Here is a 20,724-nt window from a genome sequence, read left to right as displayed (position 1 = left end):
GGGGGGCTGGAGGGCCACCTTGCACCCCACCCTGGTCTGAACCCCAGCCCGGGAGGCGGGCGGGGGCGGGGGGAGTTGTGCGCGCCTTGTTGGAGGGTTCTCTGGAGTGACCTGAGCCCCACACTCTGCGCCACCAGGGACGCCAGCAGTAAGGCTCGGACCCTCGCCGTCCCACCGGCCCTTCCAGTTTCTGCTGGCCGGAGTCCTCAGTCCGGCCGCTGCGGCCCCTCCCCTGCGGGACCCTGGGTCCGGCGCCCTGACGACCGGGAGCATGGAGCCCTTCCTCAGGAAGCGGCTGAACTTCCTGTCCTTCTTCTGGGACAAGATCTGGCCTGTGGCCGCGCCAGACGATGGCGTCCCGGGGTTCCCCGACCCTGCGGCCAGTGCTGAGCCAGAGCCCCCCGCCACAGAGCCCTGCAGCCCCCCAGCGCCCACGAAGCTCTTCCAGGTGCTCTACGACTTCAGGGCGCGGTGCTCAGCCGAGCTGAGTGTCAGCCGCGGGGACAGGCTCTACGCCCTCAAGGAGGAGGGCGACTACATCTTTGCCCGCAGGCTCTCTGGCCCGCCCAGTACTGGGCTGGTACCCATCACCCACCTGGCCAAGGCCACCCCGAGGACGCTCTCAGACCACCCGTGAGTATCACCCTGCCCCAGGCAGTCAGGAAAAAGGGCAGGATTGAGTCCCAGGATGGCATGTCCAGGAGCCGTCCTGCTTTCCTTCCTTCCCTCCATCCCTCCCTCCCTTCTGTGGCCAGGACTCCTCCAGGCCTGGCCATGCAGCGGTGAGCAAGCACACAGGGGTGGGGGACAGACGCCAGTGACTGTGTCCCCGTGTGGCTAAGAGCAATGACTCCAGCAGGAGCGGTCAGGGCGAGTGGCAAGGAAGCTGGACAGCGTGTATGCATGCCCCTGGCCAGGCACCCAGCATGGCAGCCACTTTGGGACATGGTCCAGCCAGCCAGGCCCTCCTGAATCCCTCTCACACAAGGATTCAGCCCTGGCACTGAGCGCACTCTGGGGGTCTCTCATTCCACGTTAGCTGAGTGGTCACTGCTTGGAGGGCGGGGGCTAGGGTCCTGGGTGCAGTTCCAACTGAGACAGACACGGCCCCTATCCTCCTGGGGCTCCCGATGAGGACGTAAGTGAGCAGAGAGGCCATCCAGATGCTGTGAGGGATAAGGGGGTGGCCAGAGGGTAGAGGGGGTGATATGCTGAGTCCGAGAGGTGCATTCACCTGCTCCCTCACTAGTCCACATTCACCCAGAACTCTCCCTGCTGCATTGGCCAAGTATGGGGCACAAATGGCCCTGGAATTGCTCCCAGAGAAGCTTGTTTTGAGAGGGGATGCAGGGGGGGGAAGCTCACCATTCCCGCCAGGATGCCCAAGGTCCCTAGGGCCGGGAGAGTCCACAGGCAGGGACAGGCTGGCGTGAACACCCGGCTGTTGGCTTGCCATTCTGCAATCATGGAGGGAGGCAGAGAGTGGAGGCTCTCCCACAGGGCCTGGAGAAGAGCTGACCTCTCAGCGCAGGCTTAGGGTCTGTGGGACAGGGTAGCCTCCCTAGTACAGCCGTGTGCTGGCTCCACCTGGGCTCTGTCTGTGGTGGTGGACATGGTGCAGGGGCCTCAAGCACTGGATCCAAATTCTGGTTGTGCCCCCCCCGCCCCGTCTTTCCCCTGGATGCATTGGATCAGCCTGGATGTCACAGCCTTTGCAATTCCTGATGTCTAGACAGATGTGGTACAGCGATGTCAACCACCCCCACCCCCCGCCCGCCCCAGCACGCGTGGAGGTGATGTCTGGGTGAGAAAAGACTATAATGGGATTGGTGAACAGCTCAGCTGCCCAGACCTCACCCCGACAATGGCATCTTGTCCTGTGCCCAGCTGGGTTGGGCCTGAGCCCCTGATGTGTCCTCTGCAGACCAGCATTGGGTCTCAACTTCACTAGGCCATCCCGTTTCCCGGGAGCCCCTCGGCACTCCCACAGCCTCCTGGCGGATTTGCACGTGGCATGGGAAAGTCCGAGTCCCAAGAAGGCCCCTCTGGGGGGACTCTGCCCCCACCCCGGGCCCAGCCCACTGGGAGCGGTGGGAGGGACCAGGCAGCCATTCTGATGGGGAGGGGGCCCACAGTCACTCTGCCGAGTGGAAGACAGATCCCATGAGCCACTCTTCGAGGCAGCAGCGGCAGGGCTGGGCGGGTCAGAGGGGGTGGTGCCAGGAGGAGGTCGTAATGACTGTTTGCCTGGGCCCAAGATGAAAGGGCTGGCTGCACGCACAGTGTCATTAGTCCCAGACACCTGGCGGTCTGTCCCCAGGGCCACACTGGCTGGGCAGGGGGAGGACCCTCAACCCTGACAGTGAGGCTCCTCTCATCTTATCTCAGCCACTGCCCCACCCCAGGGAGAGACTCCCCAGAACATCCCCGGCCCTCGGCTCCAGGGGAGGGCTGGGATGAGGACACTTGAGCTTCTCCGCTCGCCCACAGTCCTGGGAGGGGGCTCTCCCAGCTGGTGGGCGTCAGAAGGCAGCGCCTGGCTGCAGGAGGCCCTCGGCGGACAGAGCCCGGCAGCCTCGTGGGGTTGTATCTCCTGCTCCTGAATCAGTGTGTCGAGAACGAGTTCCTCAGCTTTCCCCGAGCCTGCTGCCCAGCCACGTCTGGTCTTGGGGACCCACGTCCCCGTGTCCTTGACCCTTCTCTGCCCTGCGTGCTGGTCTTACCTCCTAGTGCTGCTGGGGCCTCTGCCGTCGCCCCAGGCTTCCTGTCTCCAGCCCTTTCCTCTTGGCCGCCCCTCAGCCCAGCCCCAGGGTTGGCTCTGGCCAGGTTGGTGCCTGTCAGGCACAGGCCCATCTCTTTCCCCCTCCTGCCAGGCCCTGGCCTCACCCCAGGCTCCAGCAGCACCCACCTGCCCAGCACCGCCCACCCACCCAGTGCCCCCTTTTCAGGGCACTCCCTCCTTGTGTCGACCCACTTTGAGTCATGCTTTGGGTCCTCTAGGATAACTGCTGGTCCTGCACCCCCAGGTAGGGGTCAGAGCCCACCCCCTGGCCCCCAGGACCCCATGTGTCCCCCCATCAGAGTGGACAAGGGCCATGCTCACAGGGCTGTCCCCCGAGCGACTGAGGCTCTCCCTTAAGCAGCAGGCCTCCTGCCCTGGGTCCCCAGGAGGCTCCAGTGTAGGAAGCGGACTCCGGTGTGGGGTTCCCCTCCCTGGGCCTTGGGAAGCAGACACAGGCGATGGGGTGGGACCAGGAGCTTTTCTGCTTTCCTTCCAAGAATGTGGAGCCAAGGAGGTGCATGGGGTGTGACTCAGGTGGTCTGCGGCCCAGATGGGGTGTCAGGTGTGGGGGGGCCCAGCAGGCTCTCCCCCTGCCCTGCTCCATGCTCAGGTGTGTGGGCTCCTGGAATCTGGGCATTCTACTCAGACTGAGGAGTGGGCCCCTAGGAGCCCCTGCTATCCGAGTGCTCGGAGAGGGAGCATCTCTGTACGTGTAGAGGGCCAGGGGCTCAGGCTGGCCTGCACTGGGCAGGGCCCCCAGAGGCAGACATGTGATGCTTTGAGCCTCCTCCAGCCTTCCCGGACCCCCTGCCCAGCCTGGCTCAGCTGCCTCCTCCAGGGCCTTCCTGGCCAAGCTTCTGTCGGCCCCACCTGTCCACCTCTTGGGGCAAGTGGGCCGTGCCTGGCCAGGTGGAGCTGGTGGTCCTCCCCACACAGCTGCAGCCGGGGGCTGCTCATCAGGGCCCCCTGGCTCCTTGTAGACACCACCCCCCGTAGGGGCTCAGCAGTCTTGAGTTTGGCAGGTTAGCCCCCGGCTGGGGCTGGGTGGTTCTGTGAGCAGGGCTGATGGGGAATCGCTGGCTGAGGTGTGTGGACAGTCTCACCTGTCTCAGGTCACGGCTGGGGGCACTGAGGGCTCGGGGCGGGTGCAGACCTGGGAGCAGGACCCCCGCCCTGGGCTCTGGGGGCCCCTTGTCCCTGAGAGACGGCGGGAGTCGGGCTCAGGCCTGCGGCCTGAACAGCAAGGGCGTCAGGGCCTCTGAGCAGCGTGGGAGCAGGGGTCCCTCGGGCCCAGGCCTGGTGGTGACCGCCGCACCCGCCCTTGGCAGCTGGTACTTCAGCGGCATCAGCCGCGCCGGGGCCCAGCAGCTGCTCCTGTCCCCAGCCAATGCACCGGGTGCCTTCCTCATCCGGCCCAGTGAGAGCAGCCACGGGGACTACTCGCTATCTGGTACCGGACAACCGCTCGCGCCCCTGTCCCCGCACTGGCCTTGGGGTGGGGGCTCCCCAGGCTTTGCTGGCGCCACGTCAGGCCCGGTCACCTCACGCGTCCGCTCGCCTGCTGGTCCGTCCACCTGCAGGCTCACTACCTGCCCCCCACCCCTCGTTCCCTCGCCTGCCCATCCCCCACCACGGCTCGCTCCTCACTCACCCTCCCTTCCTTGGTCCGCTCACTCTCGGACTCATCCACGCGCTGGGGGGCCACCGAGTGTCCGCCCTGGGCCCTGTCACTGCCCCTCCGGCTTGTAGCTGCCCACACTCCCTCCTTTCCCATGAGACCCAAGGAAGGTTGTGGTGCTGATCTGCTTCCCTGGCCCAGGTGCTGGGAGGGTCTGGGGCAGGCTGCGGCAAGACGCGGCCCTCACCTGTGTGCACCCCCAGTGCGCGCGCAGGCCAAGGTCCGCCACTACCGCATCTCCACGGCCGCCGGCGGTCTCTACCTGCAGAAGGGCCGCCTCTTCCCCAGCCTGGAGGAGCTCCTTGCCTACTACAAGGCCAACTGGAAGCTGATCCGGAACCCACTGCTGCAGCCCTGTGTGCCCCAGGTGGGCCAGTCCCCGGCCGCGCCTCCCGCCCAGCTGCCCAGCACGTGTCCGGGGCTGTGAGCAAGGCAGCAGCCCGGGCCAGGCTCCCAGCATGGCTGGGGGGTCCGGAAAGGCCTGGGGGCCCTGGGGGCCCCGGCCACACCTCCACACTCCGGCCAGGGCCCTGCCTGGGGTTGGGTTTGCTCTCACAGGCGGGACACCTCCGTCTCTGGGGACTTCTGGGGCTGGGGTTGCAGTGAGACCTGTAGGGTGCCCCCAGTCCCAGACCCAGCTCTGCAGAGGGGCCGTGAGGGCTGGGCGCAAGCTTGGGGAGGCGTCTGAGGAGGGGCCACACCTGCCGCAGGCAGAAGTTGGAGGAGGGGACGCTCGCCTGGGCCGTGGGCACGAGCGGTCCTGCCGGGGGCAGCAATCCAGTTCCTCCGGTTGCTAATGACAGCCTGGCTGGGGCTGTAATGAGTATTCGTGGGTGGGTGTCCACCTCCAGCCAAGGTGCCACTTAGGTCCAGAAGCGAGTGGGGCCAGGCTTCTGGAGGTCCGCACCTGGCTCCCCTGGCCTCGGCCTGGCCGAGGGGCTGCAGGCCTGGCGCTCCCGGAGACACCGCCCCCCCCTTCCAGGGAGCAGCAAGCAGAGGTATGGAGTGCCCCCCGCCCCCTCAGAAGCTCCCCCAGCAGGACGAGTGGGAGCGGCCTCACTCCGAGTTTGCCCTGCAGAGGAAACTGGGTGAAGGCTACTTCGGGGAGGTGTGGGAAGCCCTGTGGCTTGGCTCCACACCAGTGGCGGTCAAGGTCATTAAGTCAGGTGGGTGAGGCCTGCTGGCCCCTGCCCGCCCTGCCCTCTGACCTCTGGAGCCCTGGGGCAGCGCCAGGGTGGTGTGGGCAGGTCCTGGATCCATGCCCTCTCCTGCAGCCTACATGAAACTCGCAGACCTCAGCAAGGAGATCCAAACACTCAAGAGCCTGAAGCATGAGCGTCTCATCCGGCTGCACGCTGTGTGTTCCATGGGCCAGCCCGTGTACATCGTCACCGAGCTCATGCGCAAGGGCAGCCTGCAGGCCTTCCTGGGGAGTGAGTGGGTGCCCCCCCCGGCCGGTAGCCGTCCGGGTGACCCAGGCTTCCATGCACAGCCGTGACCTCCTGGCCCCCTTCTCGGCGTGGGCCTTTGATGTTGCACCAGGCTTGACCGTCTGAGGCCCAGAGGGTTGCTGCGGGCTCTGGCCAGCGGTGGGTTCGGGCCCGGGCCTGGGCCAGTCCTGTGCCTTGTGGAGGGGGGCAGTCAGAGCCTCGCGGTTCTAGGCTGAGCTGAGTGCAGTGGGGTCGGGCGCATCCGTGTCGCCAGCCCTGTGCACCTCCCCTGGGTCTGATCTCTCCTGGGGGCCCAGGCCGGGTTGCCCAGGAGCAGCCTCCCTGAGTGGTCACTGCATAGCACGGTGCCCCCTGCAGCCTGGGCCACCCCGTCTTTGGGGCGAGGACACAGGCACGGAGGGAAGTGACGGTGCAGACCCCCGCCCCCCTGAGTGTCCGCCTTGCCCCACAGGCCCTGAGGGGCGGGCCGTGGGCCTGCCTCTCCTGCTGAGCTTTGCCTGCCAGGTGGCTGAGGGCATGAGCTACCTGGAGGACCGGCGCATTGTGCACCGCGACCTCGCGGCCAGGAACGTGCTCGTGGGCGATGACCTGGCATGCAAGGTGGCTGACTTTGGCCTGGCCCGGCTGCTCAAGGTCAGTTCGGGGCTGGGACCCCTGACCCCGCCGTGGCAGGGAGGGGAGGGTGCCACTCCGTCCACCCACCACTGGTCTCCCCTCACCCAGGATGACATCTACTCCCCAAGCAGTGGCTCCAAGATCCCTGTCAAGTGGACAGCGCCCGAGGCAGCCAACTACCGCATCTACTCCCAGAAGTCGGACGTCTGGTCCTTTGGAGTTCTCCTCTATGAGGTCTTCACCTATGGCCAGTGTCCCTATGAAGGTGGGCTGCAAGGGAGACTGAGGGAGGAGGCAAGGCCTCCACCAGGCCTGTGTGGTCTGAGGGAGGAGGCACACCCTGCTCGGGGTCCCCGACCTCGGAAGGGGCGCCACGCCTCCGGGCCACCTGCTGGGCAGGGTCTGGCCAGGAGCTGGGGGGAGGTGTCTACCGTGACCCCCACACAGAAGCGAGGCTGCCCTGCCCAGCCCCTCTCATTGCCCCTCTGCAGGACTGAGCAACCACGAGACCCTGCAGCAGGTCATGCGAGGGTACCGGCTGCCACGCCCAGCCTCCTGCCCGGCGGAGGTCTACACGCTCATGTTGGAGTGCTGGAAGGGCAGCCCCGAGGAGCGGCCGGCCTTCGCGACGCTGCAGAAGAAGCTGAATGCGGCCCATAGGCGCCTCGCCCCTGCCCACACGTGACCTGGGGCGCTGGACACAGGGGCTGGGGCCGCTCCTCCCTGCCCGGCATGTCCCCCCAGGATGAGGCTGGCTGTCGACCCATGCAGGGGTGCCAGCGGCCTGGAACGGCCTCTGGTTGTGGGCCTCGCACCCTGACACGCGTGCTGACCAGCACACACGTGTGCGCGGAAGACAGACACACGCAGACACCCACTCAGGAGGGGCAGGTGTCCCTGGCCAGGGAAGATCTCGGCATAGCAGTCGGGGTGGGACCTGTATGGATTCTGGCCTCGGGGATTTGCTGGACAGAGAAGCCCTGAGCCTGGTCCACGGCCCCCTGCCCACACCTGCAGCCCCGGGCAGCAGCCAGAGACAGGGCTCCCCGGTTTTCTGCCAAGTCCCCCGTGGCTGATGCTGGGAAGGCAGACCCCGGGCACGGGGCTGAAGCAGCGCGGGCTGGGCACACGGGCTGCCTGTGTACAGACCCGTGTGCTGAATAAACACGCGGTGACTGGTTCAGACACACGCCCAGACACGCGTCGCACATGGGCCGCGGCCTGCAGACCCGGAACCGGAGCTGGAGCTGACGGGGTGGCCCGCCAGCGGGCTCATCGAGGCAGAGCTGGCCCCCGTGGCCCAGGCCCCCGCCCCAGGGGACCCTGTTCCCACAGGAAGCATGACCTCTGCAGGCTGCAGGGGTGAACAGCCCACTCCGTGTCCCTGGGGCAGCAACTGAAGTGAGGGAGGGGAGGGCTGGGTGGGGCCACGGGCAGGTCAGCCTGCGTGGCTGTTCCTGGGGGTGGGAGACGGTCAGGGTCCTTCTCTGGGGTGGGGCAAAGGTCAGGGAGGCAGAGTCTGTCTCAGTGGTTCAGGGTCCTGGGTGCTGGCTGTGCAGGGTCAGGCAGGGGTGGGGCCGGCTGCCACGGTGTTCGGGCAGCTGGGTCACAACCAGCTCCCTGGGGAGAAGGAAGCAGCCTGCTCCCTCCAAGGCTGACTTCAAGCCGCTGTTGGCATCACTGAAGGAGGAGCTGGGTGGGACAAGCTGGTTCTCACTCACCCCACCAGCTCCAGTCGCCACGAGATGGACCGGAGGGGCAAGGGACCAGGCGGGTGTGGTCTGTGTTCAGGGTCCTCATCCCCCAGCCTCCTGTGACCCCAGAAGGCTTGTGGGACGGAGGGGCAGAGGCATGCAAAGCTGCCCTCTGTTCCTTTTCCCCTGGAGGGAACAGTCCTCTATGCACAGTTTAGGGTCAGCTCTGCACCTGCTGAGGCCCGTTAGCTCCTCCCCACGGACCACAGGCCCTGCCCACGGGCTGGTGCAGGGGGGACCTGAGAGCCCACACTCGGCACAGAGGCTGTGCAGGGCTGGAGTGGTGGGGGGCTTCCTGGAGGAGAGGGTACTGAGGTCACCACGGGCGAGGGCAGCACAGAGGGAGGAGGTGGGCTCGAGCCCCCCAGATCGGCCTGGGTGTGGGGCAGGGCTGAGCTGGGAGAGGGCAGGGGCCCCTTGGAGCCTTGGGTGCCAGGCTTGGGCCAGCCCCCACCCGGGGGGCTGGTGGGAGCAGGAGGGCTTGGCCTGCAGCCTGGATGCCTCCGTCCTGCCTTGGGAGGGCTCAGGGGCCTCCTGGTGAGAGACGGAACTGGACACCTCCTGACAGCGGCAGGTCAGTGTGGTGGGGGGCTGGGCAGCCGGCGCTGAGGGAAGGGGTGTGCTGGGCTTGGGACCAGAGGCGGGTGCGCGTGGGGGTCACTGGTGCATTCCTATCGTGTCTCATCAGCCACAGGCCGAGCGGGTTTGCTGCTCTGGAGCCTCCAGGAGGGCGGGGGACTTTCCGTCTCAGTGCTGTCCTGCTTCCTGGTGTTGCTGGGCAAAAGCCTGGGTGTCTGCCCGAGAGACACCCCAAGGCCCCTGGGCGTGAGCTCATGGCCGGGCCCGAGGGCGGGGGCGCCGGGAGCGTGCTTTCCCACAGTGAGGGCCAGACACACAGCAGGGACGCCTTGGAGCCCCGGGCCCCCCGGCCCAGCCCTGCCCTCTGCTCAGCTCCCTGGCCCCTTCCCCACCCTGGACAGCACTGAACGGGGCTGCCAGAATGGTTGTGAACTTACTGAGTAATACACGCTCCTCATGGGGGGAGTCGTGCCAATACATCAGGCTTAGTACACGACCCGCCCCCGGTCGTTGTCCTCCTGGAGCTCCCGTCATGGGGCAGAGTCCCTGCACCCTCTCAGACGTGGTGGCCGAGGGCGGATGGCACTCAGCCTGAGCCCCCTTCGCTCCCTGGTCCCCACCTCCCCTCAGGGCTCTTCCTTCTCTGCTGCGGCCCCTCCTGTCCCCCACCCCACGGCCTCCATGTGGGCTCCCTCTTTCTAGCACCTGCCCACCTTTTCCTGTCCCTTGGAGGTCAGTGTCTAGGATGGCTGCAGTCACCCCAGCTCCCCGCAGCTCCCCGCAGAGATTGGCGGTGGGGAGCGTGGCTGAGAGCCTCCAGGGTAGGGAGGGGAAGGCAGCGGCCACCTGGGCCTCCAGCAGCAACCCTGTGAGAGCTCACTGTCCCCCTGGCCCAGCTCTGTCCCCGAGGCCCCCGTGGGGTGGGCAGGGGTGACTTACCCACAGGCCTCCGTCCCTCCTCTCCCCCTCCCACCTGGGTTCCACTCACACCTGAGCCCCCACCGCTAAACTGGACCCCAGGAAGGCCCTGTCTGACCAGTTACTCAGTCCTACCCTCGTCCACGTGGTGGGCACACGTCCCGGAGCAGGTGGGCAAGAGCGGTACCCAGACTGACCTGGCCTCAGTGGCTAGGAGGGCAGGTGGGAGCTGCTGGGCCATCAGGGTGGAGCCCTGGGTGTTTGGGCAGCTCAGGGAGAGGCCACCCTGGTGGGTGCAGGTGTGGCTGGCCTGGCTTGGCCGCCTCACCACGGGGAAGTGGGCCAGCTCCTCGGCTGGGTGGAGATGGCTTGTCGGGGTGGCCCCACCCACCCACCGCTCCCAGCCACGGGTGGTGCTGCAGCCTGCCTAGTGACAGGTGGTGAGGCCGCGAGGCCAGTCCTGCTGCTGCACCCGCCATGGTATCCCAGGGCCAGGCTCACCCGGGCCCCCAGTACATGGGCCTCTGGGACTTCGAGGCCCGGACGGATGAGGAGCTGAGCTTCTGGGCGGGGGATCTGTTCCACATGGCCAGGAAGGAGGAGGAGTGGTGGTGGGCCACATTGCTGGATGCGGCGGGCAGGGCCCTGGTCAAGGGCTACGTGCCCCACAACTACCTGGCCGAGAAGGAGATGGTAGTATCATCCCTATGGCCCTCATGGGTCACCCCAAGGTGCCCCCACTCCCTGCGCCCTGAGGCCCCTCAAGGGCTCAGGGCAGGGCAGTCCTCGGGACAGAGCTCTGTGGCTGGGCTCTGGGAAGGGGCGGGATGCTGGGCCAGCTTCCTGGAGGCCAGTGAGGATAGGGGACACGTGACTCTGCCTCCCGGTGCCCCCTGGTTGGGGCTGAACCCCACCACCCTGGTCCCAGGAGAGCTGACTAGGCTTTCGCGGTGGGACATCTGTGGGTACGTGGCTCCTCCCCTGGACTCCCCCATGGTCACTTTGTGGTGCCAGGACCCAGAGAGGACAGAAGGGTCCACAGTGGGCTTCTGGGTGGCCAGCTGCGTAGGAATCTGAGGCTGGGACTGGGCCTTTTGGGGAGCAAAGCTTCACTCACCTTCCAAACAGCCAAAACCAGATGCGTGACCTAGTTAGAGGGAGCAGGAAGGTCATTGCGACATGCCCGTCTGGGCGTGGGCTGCAGGCTGCCCCGTCACTGGTAAGGAGGATCCTGGAGGTGGTGGTTGGTCCCAAGGGGCTGCCCAGGTAGCTTGGACCACAAGGGGCAGCCTGGCATGGGCGTGTGCAGGCCACCTGAGCTCACTCCTCTGAGCTCTGGGCCGGGAGGGTCCAGCAGGAGAGACTCCGCTGCCCGCCTGTGGTCCGGCGAACCTGAACGCGGGAGGAGTAGCATGGTGAACGTGTGCAGGGAGACACGCAGTGCATTCATAGACAGCACGGTCCAAGGACAGGGAAGTGCAGAGCTGGGCACGGCGGGTGCAAAGGCCCTGAGGTCCCGAGAACCTAGTGCATTTGAAAAGCAGGAAGGAGGCAGGGTGCTTGGAGTGGTGAGCAAATGAGATTCAAGATGTGCTAAATCGGTCAGGGTGGGGCGTGACCCTCACGGGGCTCCGTGTGGTGGGGGGGCTTCTGTTCCAGGGACGCCTGAAGGAATAGGGACCAAGGGCAGGGCAGCTGGCAGCGGAAGTCACCGGGGGATCTGCAGCCCCACCCTGCAGTCCGGGCTTGGCCATGCCCTGGCACTGGTGCGTGTGAGCACGTGTGTGTGGGTCTGTATGTGAGCACGCGCGTGCAGAGCCTGCCGAACCGCAGGTCCCCCGGTCCTAGAGCAGAGCATCTGTGGCCCGGTCACAGAACAATGTGGTCCCACTCGGGATAAGTGGTGTCTCTGGGACAGGAGTGGCTCCGACTCTACGGACCGGGGACACCCTGGGCAGGGTGGTGGCAGGGGCCTGCACCCCTCTGGGTCACTAAGGCCCTTCCTGGTGTCCAGACTGGCCATTTGGGACATTTGGGGTCTCTGATGGGCAACGAAGTGGCCTCTGGCCAGGGACAGTATCGGAGAGCAGCTGGGGTCAGGTGAGGGGGCTGGGATTCAGGGCGGGCAGGTGGGAGGACATGGGGTCAGAGGGCATGGGTTGAAGGTCGGTGCAGGCTCAGGACCACCCCCGCCCCTCTGGTGGTTCTTTGGGCGCATCTCGCGCTCGGAAGCCCTGCATCGGTTGCAGGCCGAGGGCATCAAGCCAGGGGCCTTCCTGGTCAGGGTCAGTGAGAAGCCGGGCGCTGACTATGTTCTCTCAGGTACGGCCTCCCACACCTTCTCCCCAGTCTGTGGCCCCACCCACACTTGGCCTCGGGGCTCCTTGCCCCTGGCCCGTCCCCCCGGCCCGTCCCCCTCCGTCCGTCTGCCGCAACCCGGCCCAGCCTTCCCTCCAGTGGGCGGCTTGTCCCTGGGGCCCGCCGGGTCTGGGTTTTCTTACTTCGCTAGGAGATACGCCGCGGGGCGGGATGCCTGGCCCGCGAGCGCCCCTCTGAGGGCAGGGGCCGGGACTGCATGCCCGCGTCCACCGGGCTCTCCCCCACCCCCCTGCAGTGCAGGACAGGCAGGCCGTGAGGCGTTACAGGATCTGGTGGTGCGATGGCCGGCGGCACCTCAGCGAGGCTGCGTCCTTCCCTGGCCTGGCCGAGCTCCTGGAGCACCACAAAGCCCAGAGCCTGTCCCACGGCCTGCGGCTGACCGTGCCCTGCTGGAAGGTAGGGCCGCCTGCGCCCTGCTGCCCCTGCTCGTCCTCTGCCCACCTGTGGCCCCCTCTTCTCCACAGGGTGGGTGTGGGTCCTGATGCGCTCACTGGCTGGCGGGGCCTTGGGGACACCTGGCCCCAGGGACTCTCGCTGTCCTGGACGCTGTGGTCCTACAGAGCTGGGTGTGGGAGCAGGCGGGTGGGGTGGGATGTGCCTGCCTTTGCTAGGTCGCTCTCGCCCCTGGGCCAGGGAGAGGTCAGCTATGCTCCTACCATGTCCTGCGTCCCTCTGGCCCAAAGTTTTGTCCGAGTGGCACTCAGCCAACATCACAGCATCCCCAGCGTTACCGAGCCTCACGTAGCCAAAACCCTGCAGCGGGCTGTGAGGGTGTTTGCAGGATACTGCAGAAGGCAGCCATGGTGGGGGCAGCTCCTGGGAAAGCCTGGCCACATGCTGGACCCTGGGACCTCACCAAAAAAACATTGCCCTGCATTTGAGGATAGAGTAGGGGTTCCTGTCCTGGGGTCGGAGTGGGCAGTTCCTGAAGGGTGGGCTAGGGGATGGGGACAGCACCCCTGCCCTGTGCCCCTGCCTGTCCCTCCAGCACAAGCACAAGCCCCTGCCCCACTGTGAAGACTGGGAGACACCGCGGGAGGAGTTCACGCTCTGTAGGAAGCTGGGGTTTGGGTACTTTGGGGAGGTCTCCGAAGGCCTCTGGAAAGACTGCATCCGAGTGGCTATTAAGGTGATTGCTCGAGGTGAGTGGGGCCCGGGCCAGGGACCCAACAGGGACTCCTGGCCTCGCTCGTGGGGTGGCGGTCCCGTGTGCTACACGCTGGCTCAGTGTGCACCGCGTGCGGCGTCTACAACAGCATTCAGAGGGTATTTTCCTTTCGATGTCTATGCTTTCAGCTAAATGCATTTATTTAAAAAGGGAATTTTAAATCCTTAATGTAAATGGAAATCCATTAAAATAAATAGATCACTAGAAATTTTTAAAGATTTATCTAAAATTTCCTATAAACCCACTAGGGGTTTAGACGCCCCACTCCAGGAATTGGGGGCTCACGGGAACACACTTGGGAGATGTTCTGCTTCGCTTCGGGCTTGGGCAGGCGTTGGCAATCGTGATGCTTGGTGTGGGGCAAGAGCAGGTGGTGGGCACAGCGTCCCCTTCCTGTGGCCCGTGGCCCTGGTGCCGTGGCATCCTGGGAGGGGAGTGCCCGCACATCCTGAGCAGCTGCTGTGTGCAGGTGGGTGGGGGAAGCCGGGACTGGGGCCGCACCCACCGAGGCTGCCTGCCCCCGCAGATGACCTCCTGCACCAGCACACGTTCCAGTCGGAGATCCAGGCCATGAAGAAGCTGCAACACAAGCATGTCCTGGGGCTGCACGCCATGGCATCCATGGGGCACCCCGCGTACATTGTCACGGAGCTCATGCCCAAGGGGAGCCTGCTGGAGCTGCTGTGGGGCACCCCGTGTACGTCATCACGGAGCTCATGCCCCAGGGGAGCCTGCTGGAGCTGCTGTGGGGTGAGCCGGCCGGGGGGCCGCACTCGGAGTTCCTTGCCCGGGGATCCAAGTGACCCGTGCTTGCGGGAGGGCGTGGGAAACTTGCACGAAGAAAGAGAAAACCCACGTCGCCCCCGTACCAGGCACAGGCCACCAGGGAGCTTTGACGCCTTTGTCAGCCGGGTCCTGCTTGAGAAAGGATTTAAAACATCTTGTGGTAAACGTCCCATCTATTCATTGTAGGACTGGAGAAAACACAGAGAAGTACAAATAAGACGAGAAGGGCTATAATTCCTACATGCACAGTTAACCGAGGCCATTTTATTCCAATGCCAGGTGAGGCCCACCCACCCCCCAGCTTCCAGAACATGCAGGCCTGGCTCTGCTTCTCTCTCTGGAAGGCGCTGGCCCTTCTTGTGGTGTCTGGATGTGCATGAACACTTCCACCTACGTGCACACCCCCTCCTACACGCACACTTAACACACACGATGGGTCTCACGGACTCACAGACCCCATCACCTGTCCCAGGGCCTATTATTTCATGTAACACCCAAACCAAGCACAATCGGGGCTAGCTGGCGGAGGTGCCGTGGCGCGGACGCAGCCCCATGGGGCTCAAGTGGTGCCGAGTGGGTGCTGCAGGAACACGACATCCAGGGTACGTGTGCCGGGCAGATTTTTACATGGTGACATTGGAACATCGAACACAGCCTCTTTCACGGCGAGTCTGATCACTGCGGCCAGGTCCCCTCATCAGAGGTTCTTCCGGACAGCGCACCAGCAAGGACCACGTCCACGAGCTGTGCCCGTTCAGCCAGTTACCTGGTGTTGAACCTGAGGTTTTCGACTGTGTAGATGTTCCTCTCGCTTTAGTGCAGATTCCCGGAAAGGAGACTGGGGGCAAAGGTGCGTATGAGCTGCACTTCGGCTCTAACCCGTGACCGCCTCCCAGAAGGGCTGTGGCGGGCCCACTGGGCCAATGCGAGTCAGGCGGCTGCCCCGGCCCGGTCCCTGAGCCCGGCGGGACGCAGAGCTCCTCTGACCGCGGCTCCCCGGCCCCGCAGACTCCGAGACATCCCTGCCCATCTCGGAGCTGGTAGACTTCGCGTCACAGGTGGCTGAGGGCATGTGCTACCTGCAGTCACAGAATTACATCCACCGGGACCTGGCTGCCAGGAACATCCTCGTGGGGGCCAACAACATCTGCAAAGTGGGGGACTTTGGGCTAGCCAGGCTCATCAAGGTAGGGCCCGGGGCATGAGGGGGGTGCAGGGCATCCTCTGCACCTGGGGCGGGGGGTCCCGGGGGGCTTGCGCGCCCTCGGCCTTGCCCTTCCCCTTGCCCTCGCCCTCGGGGAGACCGGTTGAGCAGGGACAGGAAGCTGGAGGGCAAGATGCAGGGCTGTGGAGCCGCACCCCGATGGGGGGCAGAGGCTTCCCAGAGGGCTCTGAGGCTGGAAGGGGGGTGGTCAGCACTTGCAGGGGCTGCGGGAGGAAAGGGAGGCTGCATGGGGGCCGGGGCGGGGGGAGGAGAGCGCCCTGTGCTCACTCATTCATGGCAGCTTGCCTTGGGTATGCAGTGAGGGCAGAGGCCGGGGGCGTTTCCTGAGCTCAGGGCAAACATCCCCCCAGCCGCCCCCCACACAGGAAACAGAGTGGACGGAATGGTGTCCTGAGTCCCCTGCCCCCATCGGCCCCTACCAGCCCCCCAGCCTTCTTCCATGCAGTTAGACCCGAGTCCCCATGCGCCCACTTCAGGATCTCTATACAAGGACCCCAAATAAAAACAGCCGCAATCACGCTTTCGACACTTAACGGGGATGCCTTACAGTCATCACGTGCCCCCCCAGAGCTGTTTCCAAGTTCTCGAAAGCCACGATGTCACTGGTCTGCTCCTGGAGCGGACCCGGGCCACAACGGCTTGACTGCTTCTTCGGGCTGTCCTCACCCTCTGGGGCCCGCGCCCTCCGCTCGGGTGCATGGGGCACTGGGCACTGCATCCAGGGCCCTTCGCCCCTGGGCGGCTGTCCTGATGCTGCAGTTCCTTCCTCATCATAAGCTGGATACTTCTCGAGAGGCGTTTCCCTCATCCACTCGGGCCAGCTGCGGGGCAGGCCAGGCGGGAAGGCAGGCCAAGCGTGACTCTTCCAGCCCTTCCGAGCATGTCCAGGGGGAGCTGGGCAGCTCTGCGAGCCTGTGGCGTGAGCACACCTGCAGGCTGCTCCGCAGCAGCCACACCGTGCGCGTGCTCACGCCGGCCCACCTGCACGACTCTGACACCACCAGGGCGGGGGCCTCGCTTACCCTGGCCCTGACCTGCCAGCTCGGCCCACCTGCCCCCGCCCCGCCCTGAATCGGAGGGAAAGCTGCACCTCCCTCTAGCGGCGGTCATCAGTGCCCGCTGCACTGGCCCACGAGAACCCCAGGCCCTGTCCGCGCGGCTGGGGTGGGAGGGGTGAGGGCAGCCGCCGAGGCCCACCCGCACTTGTCCGCTTGCAGGAGGATGTCTACCTTTCCCACGACCACAACATCCCCTACAAGTGGACCGCCCCCGATGCCCTCTCCCGAGGGCTTTACTCCATCAAATCTGATGTCTGGTCCTTCGGGATTCTTCTCCATGAGATTTTCAGCAGGGGTCAGGTGCCCTATCCAGGTACCGGGCCCCCGACAGCGTCCCCAGTGGCGGGCGGGGCAGGAGGGTGCCGTCACCTGGACTTGGGACTTGCCCCAGCCGGCCTCCCAGGGGCAGCCCTCCAGGGGCGTCAGGAGCGTGTGCAGGGGTGAGGCAGGCAGGAGCTCGGCCCAGGGCTTCCTGGGAGGGCGGCAGATGGCAGTGTGGCTTCCCAGGGGCGAGGGGAGGCTAGGTGGGCACCAGCTTCGAGCCCCTGCAGCTCCTCTGGCCGCCCCACCACAGGCATGTCCAACCACGAGGCCTTCCTGAGGGTGAACTCAGGCTACCGCATGCCCTGCCCCCCGGAGTGCCCGCCCGCCGCACACAGGCTGATGCTCTCGTGCTGGCACAGGGACCCCAAGCACAGGCCCTGCTTCAAAGCCCTGCAGGAGAAGCTCTCAGCAGGTACGAGAACCCGCTCTGAGTGTGACACCCTCTCGCTGCGGCCACGGAGGCCACCAGGCCAGGTCCTGTGAAGACGGGCCCGGGTGCCGTCCTGGACGTCCCATCGGGACGGGCAGACTGAAAGTGCGGACAGCTCCCAGAACCAGGCTGGGGACACCTGGGGGATAGCGCTCGTCCAGCCGTGGGCCGGCCCTGTCCTGGGGCAGGGGAAGCGTGCCCTCTGCAGCCTGGGGGCGGGGCCTACCCGACCTCCCGTCCGCCCCTTCTAAGACACCAGCTCCTGCAAAGTGCCAGGGCCCACCACAGCCAACTCCAACTCTGGAACTCTCCAGGAGCCCGGCCACCCCCCTTCTAAAGGGAGATCCCTGCTGCTGGTCCTGACCCAAAGCCCCCAACTCAGTCAGGACCAGGGCTCAGCCCCCCAGGTGGGGCACAGGAGGGACCCGGGCTTTGGCTGGGCTCACCCTATGCCACCTGGCCCGTGCCCGTCTCCTGACTTGGGGGGAACATGGACTTCCCAGGACTCCGTGAAGATGGGCTGTTTGCTGGTGGGGCCCTGCTCTCTCCTACCGGGGGCTAGGGACTATCCCCGACTTCCTGCCACGGCCATCAGCAGCTGCCCACAGGAGCCCTGGGGGACTCATCTGGACACTGGGTAGTGCTCAGGCTATTCTCTGGGGCACCTCCCCCCACTCTGGGTCCCTCTGGAGGTGGGAAGAGCCTTCTGCCTGGACACAACCGGGGCGCACAGGACGGTGGCTGCAACCCTCGGGGGCCACAGGCTCGTGAAGCCTTGGATTGGACGTGTGCAGCTATTTACAGCCCACCACGGAGGGAAGGGCAGGAGCTGAGACCGGGCCCCCCTAACCTCACACTAAGCCCCCGTCCACCCCTCACTAAGCTGCCCTCCTGACCAGTGGACCTGGGTCAACCCCTGCTGAGCAGTAAGAGTGTGTGGACACTACCAGCCCCCCCGTTACGCCTGCCCCCGGAGCCCGGTAAAGGGTGGCACAGCCACACCCTCCCCAGGTTCCTGGTTGGACGTGTCCAAAGCCGGGTTACCTGGGGTGAGAAGGCCCCTCTGGAACGCCCCCATACCCCTTACCACTCAGCGTTAATTTTGGGTCCCTGTGCCCAGAATGTGTCCTACAATGGGCTACAAGAGGCAGCGCGGTTCTAGGAAGGCAGCTGGAGACAGCGTGGCCCAGGGAACTGCTCCACACCAGCTGGGATAGCCTTGGTCCTCTTCCCTCCCTGCCCTCCCTGGTGTGGTCAAAACGGGCGGCTGGGGCGGGGGGGCGACTCCTGAACCCACAGGCAGAGGCCCAGCTTTCCCCAGCGGCCAGGGGCCAAGTCTGAGGACTCAAACCTCAGTGGCTGCCCAGGAGGCTTCTTGTCCAACTCCAGAACTGCTTGCTCTCCCAGGCTCCCCAAAACGGCAAGGCACCCCACCCCTTCTCAGGTGCCAAGGCCCCATACTCGCTGAAGCTGCCGCCCGCGTGAACCCGGGCCAGACCTGAGAGGTGGCTCCCCAGTGAGGGGCCCCAGGAAGGCCCAGGGGGCAAGGTCAACTCCCCGCCCCCGCCAAGAAATGAGGTTGAGAAGGATTTGGTGACTTTGACCACAGGCCCGGGGGCATGCAGGCCCGGGGGGCACACAGCTCACGTACACCATCGGGGCTACTGGCTGCTTGGAGTTTATTTTCCACTTGGTGCAAGGCACATGGTTCCAGGGTGTGAGGAAGGCTTGCATGTGGCTTGGAGAGTAAAGAGTAGGATCCTCTCAACTTCCTTTTGGATGTTTTGCTATTTTGATATAAAAGAACCCAATTGCTTCTGCTTGCGGCAGCCTGCCTAGTCTATGGGGAAGGGGGGGAAGGGGAGGGAGGGGCTCTGATGAGCCTAGCGCCTCCTGAAGCCTTGCGGTGGCCACTCAGGATGGCGGCTCTGTGTTGGTTTTGCCAGGCTGGCCACCAGGCTGCTTCCTCATGGCTTCCAGAGCCAAGTCGCAGGTGATCGTGCCTGGGGAGGCCTGGGGAGATTCCGAGCTGGGGGAGAGCTTGTGGTCAGAGGTGGCTTCCACCTGCCCCCATGTCCCATGCTGACCCCCAGGAATGTGTCCTCACCGTTCTGGGGACTCCAACACTGTAGCCATGAACGGGAGAGTGGACTTCCCGAAGAAGAAGCTTGCCCACCAGTGACCCGGGTCGGCCTTGGGGAGACCTGAGAGGAACAAAGTGGGGTCGTGGTGCTGCTGCCCGCTCCTGGGGGGATGCCCCGATGGTGCCCCGCACCAAAGGGGAGTGGACCTGCACTCACCCGGGTGGTGAGGGATGGCTTCCCCACCATACTCCGCACTTCCGCAGGAGCTGCTACTGGAAGTGGAGCCCAGGCGGCCTGGAGAAGAGAGGCCTGGTCAGCTCCGCAGGGCACCGAGCGTCCTGCCCCGTCCACCGGGCCAAGCGTCGGCTAGGCAGAGCCACGGGTCCTTGGCAGCCCTCCCCACTCCCAGAGAAGACCTGCAGGGCAGGGGCGAGGGGCTTACTCACGCCGGTAATAGTCGTGGGTGGCCACGAGCGAGCCGCTGGAGGGGATGGCTGCCATGCCGTAGCTTGCGGGCTGGTGGAGACCTGCGCACGCAGGGGTCGGGGTGCCCCTCCGGTCACCAATGCCGCTCGGGAAGGGCGTTCCCCACTCGGGCTGTCCCGCCCCCATCCAGACGCCGGGGTCAGGGCCGCCGGGTTGATTTACCCGAGTGGGGGCGGAGTCCCGGCCGGCCGGGGCGGCCTCGCAGGTCGCGGGCGGCGCCAACCGGCCCGAACCGGCGGCGCGGGCGCAACAAAGGCGCTTTGTGCGCGGGGCCGCGGACCTGGGGCTCCGGGAACCCGCCGGTCCGGCCCGCCCGGCCCGCTCCCACCCCGCGCCCCCGGCCGTCCGGCCTTCCGGCCGCCAGTCGGTCGGTCCCCCCAGCCGCGGCGAGCCCCCTCGGGCCCCTCGACTCGACTCCCGCGCCGCCCGGGTCCTCACCTCGGCGACGACCCCTCGCGGGCCTCGGCGCGCGATCACAGGTGGCGGGGACGGGGACGGGGACGCTAGACCACGGAGCCCATTTGCAGAAGAGACCGCGGAAGGCCGCTCCGCGACCGAAGCGCACGCGGGGTGCGCACGCGCGGACGCGCCCGCTTGGATTCCACAAGCTCAGTTTTAATTAAAGTGTTCTATGTATGTGTGAAAAATGCATACTATTTACAAAACAGTATACTCTGAATACCTACTAAATTTCCATATCAATCAAAGCATTAAGTCTCTTCTATTTTTTCATTCTATCACATCTTTGTGATACTGAAATTGATTAAACATCCTCTTATAATTTTATAATTCTAAAAGTTCTTCCACTTCTAAGCTATTTTATTTAATTATTTTCTATGTGTGTTGGTGCATATAGTTTTATATTTGATATATCTTCTTCATATAATACACTTCTTATCTTTATATTACATGTGTCTTCCTTAGGTTTATTTTCTGTAAGTAAATTTTATCTTGAAAACATCAATTATTGGGCGCCTGGGTGGCTCAGTTGGTTAAGCGACTGCCTT

General features: G+C 65.1%; 3 protein-coding genes across 3 annotated transcripts; 2 read left to right on the top strand and 1 right to left on the bottom strand.

The window, feature by feature from the left end:
* The first annotated feature begins 271 nt into the window (after positions 1-271).
* On the top strand, positions 272-7,624 carry SRMS (src-related kinase lacking C-terminal regulatory tyrosine and N-terminal myristylation sites). Its single transcript, XM_021677769.1, has 8 exons — positions 272-633; positions 4,111-4,232; positions 4,664-4,827; positions 5,485-5,626; positions 5,735-5,893; positions 6,363-6,544; positions 6,635-6,791; positions 7,018-7,624. Exons 1-8 carry the CDS (start codon positions 272-274, stop codon positions 7,209-7,211), a joined length of 1,482 nt encoding a protein of 493 aa, XP_021533444.1. The 3' UTR covers positions 7,212-7,624.
* A 2,630-nt stretch (positions 7,625-10,254) lies between these two features.
* Positions 10,255-17,200, top strand: PTK6 (protein tyrosine kinase 6). The gene is made up of 9 exons (XM_044919060.1): positions 10,255-10,473; positions 10,942-10,945; positions 11,959-12,099; positions 12,392-12,552; positions 13,145-13,298; positions 13,851-14,012; positions 15,119-15,297; positions 16,553-16,706; positions 16,968-17,200. Exons 1-9 carry the CDS (start codon positions 10,255-10,257, stop codon positions 17,198-17,200), a joined length of 1,407 nt encoding a protein of 468 aa, XP_044774995.1.
* Positions 17,201-18,809: 1,609 nt separating this feature from the next.
* Positions 18,810-20,314, bottom strand: PPDPF (pancreatic progenitor cell differentiation and proliferation factor). The gene is made up of 5 exons (XM_044918847.1): positions 20,156-20,314; positions 19,678-19,758; positions 19,448-19,525; positions 19,255-19,351; positions 18,810-19,176 (listed from the first exon to the last, which is right to left on the bottom strand). The coding sequence occupies exons 2-5, from the start codon at positions 19,730-19,732 to the stop codon at positions 19,062-19,064; spliced, it is 345 nt and encodes a 114-aa protein (XP_044774782.1). The 5' UTR covers positions 19,733-19,758; positions 20,156-20,314; the 3' UTR covers positions 18,810-19,061.
* Between the last annotated feature and the right edge of the window lie 410 nt (positions 20,315-20,724).

Source organism: Neomonachus schauinslandi, chromosome 10, assembly GCF_002201575.2.
Source record: "Neomonachus schauinslandi chromosome 10, ASM220157v2, whole genome shotgun sequence".
In the NCBI taxonomy this organism is placed as follows: Eukaryota; Metazoa; Chordata; class Mammalia; order Carnivora; family Phocidae; genus Neomonachus; species Neomonachus schauinslandi.
Note: the sequence above shows the minus strand (reverse complement) of the source record. Positions and strands in the feature narration are given on the sequence as shown.

Bases quoted from the DNA above. Each gene is read 5' to 3' on its own strand.
- PTK6 (XM_044919060.1), top strand. From the start codon at position 10,255: ATGGTATCCCAGGGCCAGGCTCACCCGGGCCCCCAGTACATGGGCCTC. The intron at 13,299-13,850 runs GTGAGTGGGGCC...CTGCCCCCGCAG, and splicing joins TATTAAGGTGATTGCTCGAG to ATGACCTCCTGCACCAGCAC. The intron at 14,013-15,118 runs GCACCCCGTGTA...CCGGCCCCGCAG, and splicing joins CCTGCTGGAGCTGCTGTGGG to ACTCCGAGACATCCCTGCCC.
- SRMS (XM_021677769.1), top strand. From the start codon at position 272: ATGGAGCCCTTCCTCAGGAAGCGGCTGAACTTCCTGTCCTTCTTCTGG. The intron at 6,545-6,634 runs GTCAGTTCGGGG...CCCCTCACCCAG, and splicing joins GCCTGGCCCGGCTGCTCAAG to GATGACATCTACTCCCCAAG. The intron at 6,792-7,017 runs GTGGGCTGCAAG...GCCCCTCTGCAG, and splicing joins TGGCCAGTGTCCCTATGAAG to GACTGAGCAACCACGAGACC.
- PPDPF (XM_044918847.1), bottom strand. From the start codon at position 19,732: ATGGCAGCCATCCCCTCCAGCGGCTCGCTCGTGGCCACCCACGACTAT. The intron at 19,526-19,677 runs GTGAGTAAGCCC...TCTCTTCTCCAG, and splicing joins CACCCACGACTATTACCGGC to GCCGCCTGGGCTCCACTTCC. The intron at 19,177-19,254 runs GTGAGGACACAT...GCTCTCCCCCAG, and splicing joins GTGTTGGAGTCCCCAGAACG to CTCGGAATCTCCCCAGGCCT.